The sequence below is a fragment of the Nipponia nippon genome, unplaced genomic scaffold (genome assembly GCF_047370975.1).
Source record: "Nipponia nippon isolate SJK-2023a ecotype South Korea unplaced genomic scaffold, ASM4737097v1 scaffold_9, whole genome shotgun sequence".
Lineage (NCBI taxonomy): Eukaryota > Metazoa > Chordata > Aves > Pelecaniformes > Threskiornithidae > Nipponia > Nipponia nippon.
The window spans coordinates 9,342,381-9,357,203 of NW_028262413.1; the positions used below are offsets into that span (position 1 = coordinate 9,342,381).

The 14,823-nt window shown below is 41.8% G+C and overlaps 1 protein-coding gene across 1 annotated transcript in view; it reads right to left on the reverse strand.

Annotated features, from left to right (window-relative positions):
* SUCLG2 (succinate-CoA ligase GDP-forming subunit beta) overlaps nucleotides 1-13,169 on the reverse strand; it is a 132,563-nt gene extending 119,394 nt beyond the window's left edge. Inside the window, exon 1 of the mRNA XM_087744172.1 lies at nucleotides 13,013-13,169. Within this exon, the coding sequence (XP_087600298.1) occupies nucleotides 13,013-13,096 (84 nt within the window). The 5' untranslated portion in view covers nucleotides 13,097-13,169. The remainder of the gene's footprint in view (nucleotides 1-13,012) is intronic.
* Nucleotides 13,170-14,823: the final 1,654 nt, after the last annotated feature.

Consider the following 14,823-nt stretch of genomic DNA (forward strand, 5'->3'; position numbering starts at 1 on the left):
ACTCTTATTAGGCAGATATACAGGCAGTATTGATGAGTTCCATAAGGCATTATAAAGTATGGCTGAATTGTTTCGAAACAAATTAAACCAGAACATATTGTACACTATTTAAAGGAATAATAAAAGCCTGATAGTGAGCGAATCCTCAGGATGAGCTCTCTGAAAAAGGCACAAGTTTTCAGAACTGTACAGACCTAAAAACCTACTGCTGCAGCAGCAAACTTCACGGGAACTTACACCTCGCGCTTCTGACCCTCCTGAACACAGGTGAGAGAACATGCCCATCTGGCATACAAGTGTCAGCGCTTTATAAACCCTTGCAGAGGCACATGCTGAATTGGGCATGTATTAACATACATCTGCTCTAACAGGTAGAGACTGTTTGAGAAACTGTCTGAGATGATACACCAGCTCTACTGAGCTCACCAGGGCGGAGGTTCAAGGACTCAGAATAGGGACACTGAAGAACGTGGTACATCGCATTTTCCACACAACCACCTATTGTACCTTTTATTTGTTGTTGTTACTAATAAATTCTAACCTGTCCACAGGAATAGTGTAGTAAAAGACTTGTCCATTTGCAGATTTAGTGCAGCGGAACATGGCCTTGAAAACAAAAGCAGCTATTAAACTTTCAACTCAATTTCTCTTTGCTTGTGTTGGGGCTGCATCTAGTTTCTCTTTTATCTCTTAAGAATTTTAAGTTCCTAAATTAAGAAGGAAATAGAAATTGTTTTTTCACTCAAGAAAAGAATCACTACAAGCAATATCTGTCAATTTGTAATCATTTATTCAGACACAATTTAAATGAGAAACAATATTACTTTCTCCTTCGAATTTCAGGCCTTGACAAAGGAGTTTTATTTCAATAATGTCATAGAAATGAACAGCAATTGATATCAAACAAAAACCTATAAAATACTTTCTATATGATATGGCCATATAAGCCATGCTTCTGCTTTTTAAGAAGAAAATACAAAGTCAGACACAAGAGACTGCAGCAGGGTGCACTTTTAGTCTGAGTAAGAAGGTCTGACGTTCATGTGTAATACAGTTCGAAGTAGCAAGGTCCTGCAGAAACCATTTAGAAAAAGAACAGGTTTTTTTGGCCTCAACCTGAACAGCTTACTCCAAATGTTAAAATTAACCTGGAAGAGTAAATGATTTAACTAAAGAAATAAGCCTACTGGATTTGACCCCAAAGTAAAGTCATGAATCAAACTCCCTCACTCTCCCCGAGTTTCCTCACTGAAGCGGGTGAACCTTCCCAAAACTCGCTCACTAGCTGAACTGTAAACTTTGCAAGGTAACTGAATCTAAAAATATGTGGCTCTATTCAAGGTTTTTCAGATTAAAATTTAAATGCCAACATGACGGGGGTGGGGGTGGGGGGGGCTGAACATTTCATTCACTAACCACTACCTCAAAACTTATTCATTAATACATATGTAAAATACTCATGAGGATTTACCTCTTCTACCTCTACACCAACATTCCCTGCCACTAAAAAATATATTTAACTGTAATGACATATTAATCAATATTCTGTTTGGAAACATATAATGATACTTTGGCATCCTTCTTTATTTTTAATTCAGCATTTTCTTTCTCAATGGTGGAATCCCTCGGCTGGGAAAGAGGAACGTCAGGAGTGCATCCATCAGTTCTGAAGTGGCTGCATGCTGTTGAGGATTTCTTTGCTTTATTTATCTCTTTCATTAAAACCCACCTTCTAAATCTTTCCACAGTGGCTCCAATGCGAAACAGTATAATTTTGCTGTGCTTAAACAAATGCCACAGAAACAGAAGAGGACTCCAGAAGACAGCACCAAACTCATTCACATATTATTCACAATTTCTGAAACTTCGATTTATAAAGCCATATCGATTGGATTCAAAAAGGGAACAGTATCTATTCAGAAACCTTTCCATTTTACCTAAGTCATAACAATATGCACATGAAAAACACAAAAGTTTTAGAAGCATCTCAGTTATATCTTGGATATTTCACAGTATTGCAGATAAAATGGTAAGGATTATTTAAAGCTTTGCCAGTCTCTAAAGTAAATGTACTCAGAGTGGAAGTGGTGCTGAAAATCCTGAACTGTTATTTTAAAAAAACCATAATGCTTCCCTTAATAGTTCTCCTGAATGTTCCTGCTAGCTGTCTACTGCAAGAAACCTTTTTACTTCAAGTGTTCCTGAACGTCTCCCTCTATACCTGTCTGTCCTATAATGTTCTTTTGATTTTATCTTGTACTCCTCCTTGTCCTTTTATAATCAGTCTGATTGCAAACGGATTGATCCCAAGTTTAACCTCTGCACTTCCCTGGAAATGATGCAGCGTGGTGTGATGTTCCTACACTGCAGAACTCATTTGGGTCATTAGCTCAAGAAAAAAAAAAGAAACTACACAATTCTGTTCCAATGTGCCTTTAAATCACATTTAAAAACTCAGCTTTCTGATTTATCCTTCTGTTTACTTCTCATGCAAGGAAGCAGAGACAAGAATGAACTTGAAGCAAGTCCTTCACTCATTGCAGATTTAAAGTCTCCAGTAATGATTATACTTTATAAACTTATTTACAGCTTGCTTACACACAGGGATTTTGACAGCTATTCTGTAAATACACTCTCCCACCCACTAAGCTCCATTGTAAACTACCAGAAACATGCGCAGGGTCAGACTCGAGCTCCTTCTGTCATTCTTCTCCTTATCTCAGAAAAGCAGAATCTTGAGCCCACATCCTTGTGCACGACAAGGCAGATCCTAGCAGCTACCACCTGGATGATCTTTCTGGGTCTCTGCAGATATGGTTTTGTGAGGACTGTAGTCCTCTAAAGTAAAAGAGGAGATGGTGGAAAGAGCGTCCTCTTGAACAGCAAGACCCTGACCTCACTACTCCATTTCCCATACCTTGCCAGCCTATTGTTCAGCAGTTGTTTCAGTCAGGCTGCTACAAATTGACCTCCAAATTAAGGACAACATAGCCAAATCCCCAACAACCTGCATCCTGCACCTCCACCCAGGGGAGTATCAAGGCCTCTGTTTACATCCAAACACCAAAATAGAAATTGCTGCAAATTAAGTGACAGCACACTTTTGACACTGAAGTTCTCTGATGCATTCTCCTTAGCATTTAAAGGCTGACTGAGCAGAGCTGAGTATACTCCAATCCCACCAACGTTCACCTGAGCAGTGAATCAGCAGCAACTTCTGAAAACCCAGCCGAAACATGGCAGGCTCCTTATTCTATGATATTACGTGAAAACTTTCTATTTTGAACAACATGCCTAAGGTCACGTAACAAACAGGACGTCAACTAAACAAAGCAGCCTGCCCAAACACAAAGCTGCTAGTCCAGTCAAAGGGGCAAACAATTTTGCACTAGGTAGGGAACATGCCCTCCCCACTTACTTCAGAAAACAGTTGCAAAACACTTTTTTTTCTTGCATTCTTTAACCACAAACTTCAGCAGAATAAAACACTATTAAAAATACTTATTGTGCATCCACATGTGCCCAAGAAGTAAGCGTGCCTACAGAAGCTTTATACTTCTGGAATCAATTTTCAGAGCCTTTGCTTGAGTAAAGGAAACAAGAATATGAATTCACAGATTCAATTTCTGCTTTTGTCAGTGTGCAAGCCATCAGTAGCTCTGCTTTGCATTAGTAATTAATTTTAGTCAAATTATGTTCATTTTGCGTATTTAAAACTTCAAAGCTTTGGGAAAAACATACTTTCCTGACCTAAAAACTAAGGGCTTTGAAGTACCTGATGAAAATAAACTCACTACCATACACAACTGCATAATCAGCTGCAGAAAAACTGTAATGCATTCCCTGCCTTTGCAAATGAAAGAAGATTGTTGGTGATATGCACCATATATTCAAAAAGTGAAATGAGCTGTCTTCTCCACATAAATCAGAAATATTCTTTTATTTCAAATATCTTGAGGGGAAATTCAATACTTTTGTTCTCATCTTATAAAGCGTTTAACTTCCTAATTTTTTTACAAGATTAAAATTACACTTTTATGCAACTATGAAGAAATGCTTTAAATATTTAATATCACCAGGAAAAAATAATTCTAAGACTATTTTACCACCAACCATGAGATATAAAGAGTATGCTTTTCAGAGGATCCCCACAATCAATTTTTTGTATACTTCATACTAATTAAGCTTCCTGAATCATTAGGAAACTCAAAGCATGGTCAATGGGTTGATCAGAAATGTTTCTGAATTCCTGTCTCAAGTAATCATATCTACCAAAGAAGCATTTCACGCCTACCACACCCTGGAAGAATACTTTTTCAAGTGTTAGGAGTCACTGATATTTTAAGAAAAACACCAATAAAATGCCAATTTAGACAGTTTGAGCTTCATTTCTCATCACAGAGAAGCAAATATGAAGCATAATCACAGTTTTTTATTCCAGCTCCTTAATACTTCAAGTCAAATCATGATAATTTCCATGCTACCTAATTATGCCATCACAGCAGATTATGACTTTGAGCACTAAGCAGCATAGCACTCCCAAGCAATAAAGATGCAAATGCCCACAGCAGTGGAATAAAGAAATATAAAAAAAGTATCTACAGAAACAGTTCTACTGCATGCTTAAGTCATAGCTGGTTTACCAAAATAGTGCAGAATGGACTAAAACAGTTTCTATCCTGGAAGCACCAAAAAAAATACTGGTACACAATTTTTGTTTAAATCTGAATGCTTCACACCCTTTATTGTTAATAAATCTTGTTTTTAATTAAACCATTTGACTTAGACTGACATGAAGCAAACTCAAAGGAACTATCGTGGCTTAACCTCAGCTGGCAACTAAGCACCACCCAGCTGCTCGCTCACTCACCCACGGTGGGACGAGGGAGAGAATCGGAAGAGTAAAAGTGAGAAAACTCATGGGTTGAGATAAAGACAGCTTAATAGGTAAAGCAAAAGCTGCGCACACAAGCAAAGCAAAGCAAGGAATTCATTCACTACTTCCCATCGGCAGGCAGGTGTGCAGCCATCCCCAGGAAAGCAGGGCTCCATCATGCATGACAGTTATTTGAGAAGACAAAACGCCATAACTTACATATCAGCTTAACTTATGCTCAGCTTATATACTGAGCATGACATTATATGGCATGGAATATCCCTTTAGCCAGTGTGGGTCAGCTGTCCTGGCTATACTCCCTCACAGCTTCTTGTGCACCTCCTCGCTGGCAGAGTATGGAAAGCTGAAAAGTCCTTGACTTAGTACGAACACTGCTTAGCAACAACTAAAACGTCAGTGTCTTATCACATTATTCTCATGCTAAATCCAAAACATAGCACTACACCAACTACTAGGAAGAAAATTAACTCTATTCCAGCCAAAACCAGGACAGGAACAAACACAAGAGGAAGACAGCCTTCTGGCTGCTCGGGCAGAGTTGCGGAGAGACCAGAAACTGCCACAGAGTAATCACTGAAAGTATGCTTCTAATAGGAAGCCGAAAGTTATGAACATTTTTCCTTCCTTTGCAGGTAATTTCTTTATTAATATTTCTCCATTATTCACACTGGAAATTCACCCTGCTGCCATTCTCAAAACTCAAAGCAAGCCTAGGACACTACGAGCAGCAGCATCTCTTCATCATCAAAGACTCTGACCTTAAAGCGGATTTCTTCATTTCTAACACCACTGATCAAACCTTCCAGGCAAAGGAAAGTCTATTTCAAGTCATCCCTAAAACAAAGCAATCTCTGATTTCTTGCGTCCTTGAAACGCAGGCACGTTCCCAGCCTGTGCTTGGCCATTTGCAATGTTTGAGACTTGCAGACATGTGGAAGCTGGGTGTACGGTAAAAGCTAATCAGTGAGCAAAGGGAGTAGACGAGAGCAATCCTTCATCAGAAGCATGTTCATCAAGTAGCTCTTTAAAAACACTGCCTGCCTGCCGGCTGATAACATTAATCAGGCACTATGCGGCTGAGGTCATCGGGAAAGCCAATGCCAACCCAAAATGAGACAGCAAAGTAACGAACAAAGCTTTCAGTTGCTGGCAGAAATCCAATCTGTAACCAGCCAGAAACCCCCCAGCATGAGGGGGACAAGGAGGGAAGTGCCAGCTCTGCAGGGTCAGAAACTCCCAAGTGCTCCTCCCGGCCCTGGGCTCCTCTGTGACAAACAGCAAGCAAGATATCCCATCTCCACCTCAAATCTCCCACTGCTATAGGAATGGTCTAAAAAAATATCCTAGACAACTGGCTATGATGGACAGGTTTTCAGAATAGCTGTATTACTAGACCTTCAAAGGAATAAGATGCATCGCTGAGGTCACAGACTTAAAAAACCACATATTTTGCTTTTTAATCATAAAATCTCATTTTATTTCACTCTTAACAGATGCTACCAATGTGGTGTGGGACAAGATATCTCTACACCAATGGAAGAAAATACTGAAAAATGACCGGACATTACCATCCATAATCTATAACAGGCTGCAAGACCACAGAGAACTCTCAACTCCTCACTTCCCCATCTGACAGGCTGACAGCTCTGTCTGCCATGTTTTTGTCACCTTGGATAGACTATCGGGCAGCTAGAAGACTTTGAAAATGGACTGACCAAAATAACCTATTAGCACTACACAGAGAAGCAATAACTGAGAAGACATGGAAAAAATCCCAAATAGACAGGCTATGCACCAGGGTTTTTCTACCCTTGGTTGATGCCTGACAAGATCTATGCAGCTCCTAAACCCCAAATGTATAATAGTCATAACACAGATCACAGGTAAATTAAACATAGCCTTAAGAAAACTCCAGAGTATGCATGGTTCTGAATGGCACCGATAAACTTATGGCCTAACTATATGGAGGGAGAGGAAGGAAATGGGTTTTAATCCAATGCAACAGAACTTCCAAGCCCAAAGGATGATGGCATTACTTCATTAAGGGTATTGGGAATATTCCCAGCCTCGCTCCTAGTACCTTATTACAGTCCATGCTGTATCCATCAAAATAAACAACATCCACTGCTCTTCCCTCAACTACAAAGCCAGTCATCTCACCAAAGAAGGCTATCAGGTTGGCCAAGCATTTCCCCTTCATAAATCCAGGCTGCCCTGATCGTCACATCTCCAAACATTCTTCCTCATTTGTACAGGTGAGGTCCAGTAGTGCCTCCCGTCGTCGGCTCCTCAGTCATCTGCATTAGGAAGTTGTTATCAATGCTCTCCAGAAACCTCCTCGATTACTTGATTACTTGCACCCTGCTGCACACTCACTCCAGCAGATACTGGAGTGAATGATGTCCCCCATGAGGACCAGGGCCTGCTAACATGAGGCTTCCTCCAGTTGTCTGAAGCTTCATCTGATTCTTGCTGATCAAGCTGTCTGTAGCAGACATGTACAATAACACTGTCAATAATATTGGTCTGCCCGCTAATCCTGACCCATAGGCTCTCAGCCTGGTCATCAGCCCTCCCTAGATGGAGGTCCATGCATTCTAACTGTTCTCTCACAGAATGTTTAACATCATATTTAAAGCAAGCTCCAAATATCGGTTCCTCTATTCCCAAAATTTATGGCATTATTTTAGACTATTTTAATCTCAGCTATTTAACTGAAAAACAGTTAAAACAGTGTTCCAACAAATAAGTGTAAATACTTGCTATTTTTCAATTCCTTCACAGTCAACATTTAGCCACTACTTATACAAGAACATCACCATCAGCATAATGTCACAAAAAGAAAAAAAAAAACCACACAAAAACCTCCCCAATCTTGGGTTCTTATTTTCTTATTTCCATTACCATATTAAAGGAGGGCTTCAGCTTACAGTTTAGAATCTGTTTTAACTATCATTCACACAACCGAGACTTCAACAGCATCTATTCAACAGCACAGCATATCCCCACTATTAAGGAATTTTTCACAATAGTCGATCTTAACTTCTCTTAGTTTCATGCCTACTCCTGCTGCGTTACCTAGTTAAAATAAGATCAATAGCCACCTATTAATTATGGATCAATGTTTAATTACCACTTCCTAAGTTACTGCCATAATCAGTTGCACAGATAACATGATTTCTATGTCCCGTGTTTTATTAAAACGCCATGGAGTGGGGAAGAGATGAGTATACAGCTAACTGATTCACAGATGGCTAGAAATTGGCTTTCTCAGCAGACAGTATTAAAGATGGAAATTTTCTGGAGAAAATCCTTCGGGTATATGCTCAAAGCTGCAGATTATAGTCTCAAATATGCACAGAAAGATTGGACTGGCCAAGGCAATAATGAGCTGAACTACTTGCTACACGTGTGGTCAAACAGGAACAACAACAAAAAATATATCAGTTGGGGTTAAGTAAGCCTGGAACTGTACCTGTGAGTGAGTCCCCAAAACGGGAAGGGGGAGAATCATATCTCTAAGCACTAAATGAACACATTTCCAATTTTTGCTGAAAATGAACCTTCCAAAACAAGACAGGAAAATATAGTGGAGAAATTATCTACTTCTAAGAAACAACCAAACCCCAAGTGTTTCTAAACCCTCATCTCACTTTTCTGTATTCCCAAAATAATCTCAACATCTTCACACATTCTTCATAGCATCCTTCTTGGCAGTTATCAGCCAGAAAGACCAAACGAAAATTTAAAAAAAAAAAATAAATTGCCACATGCACTGACAATATTCCAGAGAAAAACAAGAGGAAACAACCAACCACACAGATACTTGTAAAGAAAAGACAGCGTTTGTCTATTGACGCTTTATCTAGTGCCTCAGGAGGCAGATGAATGAACAAACAATCGCTTTTATAGCAAAAACTTTAATGAATCCTAAATATACCCAAGCAAGGTAAGGAGTCTCTTTGGGTAAACTGTTTGGGAATTCAGATGGAGGACCAGGAGGAAGGGTTTACTTATCCACAGCCATGTTTAAGACCACAGGTGTCCCAGCTAATTCTCAACCTAATGTCATATTCATGAAGGCTGTCTCTTCTTATCTAATTATCCCTATCCCCTGATTATACCTACAGGAGGTACAAAGAAAGGTAAATAAATGCAGCAAAGTGCAGCTTTTCTATTTCAAGACAAAGCTGTGAGTATCTGTGCCAGAGCCAAATTGCTCCCAAGGCAGAAGTTCCACCAGTATAAAACTAACTGAAAAAATAATTTTAAAAATTAAAAAAAAAAAAAAAAAAATCACAGTCTAAGGTTATATTTATGTTTTCATTTCCTTCCTTCATATCAAAAAAGGGATTCAATAACCACGTGTTTAATGGAACTGCCAGGGAGGAGCAGGCCAAACATCTGCTCCACTTTGGCATTTCAGTTTCGTCAAGAGTTTGAAGAGGGCTTTCTAGTCATTTGGTTTAGGTACCAAATAATAGCAAAATTGTCAACCAGGAAAAGTCAAATAGGGAAACAGACCGAAACTTCAAGAAACTTTCAAGAACTTAACACAAAGCCAAGAAAAAAGTAAGAATTTGGCATTGAAGTAGCTTCTGAAGTCATGAATTGAAAAGTTATTTTCAGTAATGTTTCTGTTGCATTAAACCCACAGGTGATAGCTTCTTAACAAAGACAGAACTTTCTCTGTTCAGCATTAATGAGGCTTTATAGGCATTCAAGTCCAGGAATTGAAGGCATCTGCAGTAAGCAACCTCGTACAGCTCCCTATTTTTAACATATATAGCGTTCAGAAGATTTTATAACCGTAATATTGTTTAACTCCATCTTCCCCCCCCCCTTTTTTTTTTTTAATATTTTCAACATGGATGAAATTTGGAAATGTTACAGCAGGACTGAAGACCATTTTGAAGGCTAGGATAGGGTTGCATAATGCACCAGACAATCTGCACACTGTATTAGAAAACTGGAGAGTTACCTTAAGTATTTTTTTTTTATTATTCTGATTTAATTGTTCCTTATTTATATTCATCACTGAAATCCACTGCATCTGAAGCTATTTTGAAAACACAGCATTCTCCCAAAGGGCCCAATCCAACTCCCATTCAAATAAACAGCCTTCAATGGAGCCTATTTGTTGCTAGCCAACAAGATTGAATTCTGCTGCAGAGTGGTCCCTGAAGCATTTGTCACAGCTCCTTACAAATATTGCTCCAGTAAGAGCAGGTCTAAATACGCTTGTCCACATGCACTGCAGACAACCAAAATCTATCTTTTATCTTCCTGAAACACTTGGTCAGATTTAAACTCCAAAAGCACAAAGAACTGAATCTGTCAAGAATATGAAAAGTAAAAAGAGTAAAAAAAAAATGTTTAACGGTTATAAAAAGGCAAAGAGCCAAAGGGAAGGCAGAAGGACGATAAAATATTTTCATGTGATAGGACCAAGTACCATTTATTCCACCCTTAAAATGAAGTTACCCAGAAAAATGTTTTTGTGTAGATTTTAATGACAGTATATAACCAAACTTCTCAAAAAGCTTGTTTCAACACAGCTATGAACAACATCCACAGTTTTGAAATAAGAAATTTTGCAACGCACACAAAGCATACAAACACCACTCCAATAGTAAGTCACGAAGGTTATGAGGAAAGATTTTAAATCTCACCAAGTATGTACTCACACGGGGTTACCAAAACAACAAAGTTTAAGATTGATATTTCTTGATTATATCCTTACCATACGGAAGACCCTTATCTGTGAAAAGAACAATGTGATCAGCTTTGAGAAGAGGACAGGTTTTGCTAGTTTATGGTAAATAAATAAAAGTAACAATGTAACTTCTGGTCTGAGCTAAGTAGTGAATGATACAAATGAGAAAAACTCTTTCAATGGATGGACACTCTTACTCTCAGATGCTTTATCCTGCCTTGTAACACAGAAATGCAGACTCTGGCTGATGAACTTCTTTGTAGTCTAAATGAACTTCTTTGTAGTTTGAAGTCTGAGACAGCAGAAGGTTAGGAGATAGGAATTCTGTAAATAACATTGCAAAAATAAAGACCTTTCTACAGGGAAGTGTTTTACTTTGAAACTAAGAATTTGATTTGTTGTTATACAGTACTGATGTGGTTCTTGAAAACAGTCTACTTGGAAAGCATAGGTCTTGGGAGATGCTCTCAATACCTGTCAGAGTTCAAAAACCAAATAATAAAATGTGATTTATAATACAAGTTCAATATCTCTGTTTCATAAGTAACAGACAAAAAAGTTTTTAAAGAAGTTGGCCACCTTAATATCCCAAGAATACTCTTGAGAATCTGAGCTGATATCCAGGGATTTCAGCAGGGTAACTTACAGGATCACTCCACGCTTTGAGAGATGACTGAATAGAGTGTGAACTCCTAATTTCCACCTCTACCTCAAATCCTCACTGCATGCACCAGATAAAGACAAGGCTTGAAACCGAGGTCAACCAAAGCACCTTGCGTGCCTCACTCTGAGATGACTCTGTCCAGACAGCACTCCATACTCAAGCTCTACAAAAGCCCTCCACGTCACAGCCCTACAGAAACAGCAGGGAGGCACACGAAACCAGGGAGGTTACCTCCAAGTTCCTTATTGTGGGATCAGAGTCACGTAAGCCATGATGGCAGGAACACATCTTCAACCATATAATGCACACACACCAAACACTATTGGGACTGGCAGGATTGCTCATCGACACAAATAGATTTAAATACATATGTATGTACACAGATAAATATATGTATATACACACTTACGTGTACATATACACGCACACACATATATATACCTGTCTGTCTGTGTATATATATGAAACAGACAGATACTAAATCAATTGCACCAAACTACCAAATACTATACCCACCATTAAAAAAAGGAAAGTTGGGCACAAAAGATTTCAGATTTAAAACTGAGTGAGCTAACTTCCTTCAGGTTAAAAGATAAGCCACACAAAAGTAGATGTACAATGCCAGTTACGTTCAGCACCAACACCGTGCTTTATCCGACAGCCATCCCACGCAGCCGTACCCTGGCAGCTTCCAGCACCCCAGCAGCGGCACCTGCAGAGCAGAACCAGCCAGAAACAAGCTTTGCTCGCTCCGGAGGCTTTTGCTTTTGGGAAAATACATTATGCTCAAAAGCGTGGACCAAAGTAGATTCCCGTGCTGTTGCTGATCTGATAAAAAGACAAAATAAAGAGGCTGGTTGCCAAAGGCACTAGAGCTGTCTAAAATGTACACGTGTCACCTTACCTTTAGCATTTCTGCTGTCAAGGTGAATAAAGAACTCCCGCTACACCTCAAGAGAGCTGCCGCATGTGAGCCCTTCGAGGAGGCCCATTTACTCTTTCCCATCACACTTCTGAGATTCAAGACCACTGGGAAGTCAGAGCAAGGACTGGCCTTCCCAGGCGAGCGCAACTGGGCATCCTCGCTCCAGCCTGACCTCCGCCACCAGCACAAAGCCAAAGCCAACCCAACGCTGCCACCCGAAACGTATTTAGGTAAATGATACTACTTCGTGCGAGGTGTCACCTATTTCTGCTACTGAAATAATGAAAACTACTTTTAGTTTTAGGGGCAGGGGGGGTTCAGAGCTGGTGCCTCAGGTCACGCTTTGGCGGGTTCAGCCCTGACCCCGCGGGGCGGCTGACAGGGGCCGCAGCGCCCTACCAGACCTTTGCCCCGACCCCGCAAAGCGCCAGGCACGACCGAGCGGGGGCCGCTTGGGCTGTTTATTTCTACCGCTGAGAGCAGAGCCGGCTTCAGGCTCCACGCATCCCCCAGGCGACGAACCCCGAGCAGCAGCCCGAGCTCGGCCAGGGCGGAGAGCGACAGATCTCCCTCCAGCTGCGAGCAACGGGCGCGGACAGGGGGAGGCTGCGAGCGGGGCGCCCCGCCGGCCGCGGGGGAAAGGCGGGTTCAGGGGGCGGCGAGCGGCGGCTGAGGGGACGGGGAGCAGGGTGGCTCCTGAGGAGAGGCTCCCCCGAGCGCCAGGTGCGCGGCCCGCCCGCCGCCCTCCCTCGGCGCCTGGGCCACGAGCAGAGCCGGCGAGATGCGGCGGCCGGGGCCGGGCTCACTCACCGGGAAGCTGCCCCGCAGGCGGGCGGATCTCAGGGCCAGGTCCCGCAGCACGGCCCCCGCCTGCCCAGCCAGGGGAGCCGCCATCTTAGCCGCGCCGCGTGCCCTGCCGGCGGCCGCTGTCTCCGCCCTGCCCCGCTCCCCGGGCGGAAGCTGGGCGCGCCCCCGCGGCGCCCACCCCTCCGGAGGGGAGGAGAGGGGCCGGGCGGGGCGCCCGCGGCGGCCCCAGCTGGAGGGCGGCGGGCCTCGGCGGGCGGCGGGGCCGGGGCCGGGGGGCTCTGTGGGGACGGCGTCTGGGGGCAGGGTGCGTGGCTGGGGCCGCTGTGAGGGAAAGGCGAGTTTGGGGGCGACCGTGCCGAGCGCGGCTGCGTGTGGGGCCGGGGGGCCGGTGCGGGTGTTAGAGCGGGAGGGGGGGCTTTGTGGGGAAAGCAGTGGCTGGGAACGATGCGGGCGACGATGTGCGGAGGGGCTGGGTAGCGTGAGGTGACAGGCTTGGACTGCAGGTCGATGCCTGCTAGAGGTGCTGCCCTGACTGGTTTGCCTTCTGACTTTTTTTTTTTTTTTTATGACTAAAAGCACTTTTTTTTTCTAATAGGAAATAGTAAATTAACCCAAGCTAATAAGCCCTAATAAGCCCTGCTGGGATCCTGCTGACTCTTCATAGGCACTTTAACCTGCGCTCCACAAAATGCCTCTTAATTCTTCATCCACAGGTAAAACCTGTTAGTTAATGCCAAAACTGAGACTCTGAATTCAGGCCCACCTGGGGGACAGTGCTTAAGACCAGAGCTCTGATAGCGCATGGCTCATCATGTGGATATAAAATGTAACCTACGAGTTCCCAGTCTGAGCTGTGGTTTCATGAAAGTGAGTCCCAGAAGCCAGATTTGTGAGAATACCTCATTCCATCCATCAGGAATGACTTAGGGGCTGGTGTGGACACAGGCGTAGCGGTCTACAGTCTAAAGCAAGATCAAGAGTCAAATGGCCTGGTCTTTGCAGATGCGGTCTCTACGTGAGCCCCCTGAGCATTTCTGTGTCTGTTTCTGGTTAATGCACACTCTGGATAATCCCCCTATGACTAATAGACAGTTGACTTTAAATAGTTCACACAAATTACCAATTAACAATGATGGTTTGGAAAAAAAAAATTGTAAAAATTGAGCAGCAGATGAGATACCCTTGCAATTTTACAACAGTTCATGTTAATTCACATATATTGAAGCATGCAAAGTTTAGCATTATATGCAGGCATTAGTTATGCTGAACATTATTTATTCAGTGGTTTGTGATGAAATAGTTGGCTAAACAAAACAGTCAAATCCCCATCTTCTAGTCCAGGATGTGAATGGGAACAAAGGAGAAGGCTCTTGTCAGTGCTTAGAACTTACACCCCTAAAAGTGTTTTTAAAAAAAATCAGGACTGAACAACTCCCTTATTGGAATTTAATCAGCAAATAAATTATACTTTTATTAGAAAAAAATCTGCAATTTCATAAAAACTGAGGTGCTAGAAATCTGAAATTGAACAGTTTTGTCTTTGTCATGACAATTTAAGTAATGTAATATGTTTCAATAAAGAATCTGAAGATGCAGCTTTTTGATAGCATTGAGCAATAATGTATGGTACCCAGTATTAACCTAGGTATTACTGTGTGCTTGTTCTTTCAGAATATTATATACTGACTTTGGTATTGTGATGGAGGAAATATAATTTCATTTTTAGTTTCATGACTGTGGTTCAGTAAGCACAGTGTTTCCTATTCATACAAACTATTATGGCTGTCTGCATTAGGTTTATATATATAACAGGT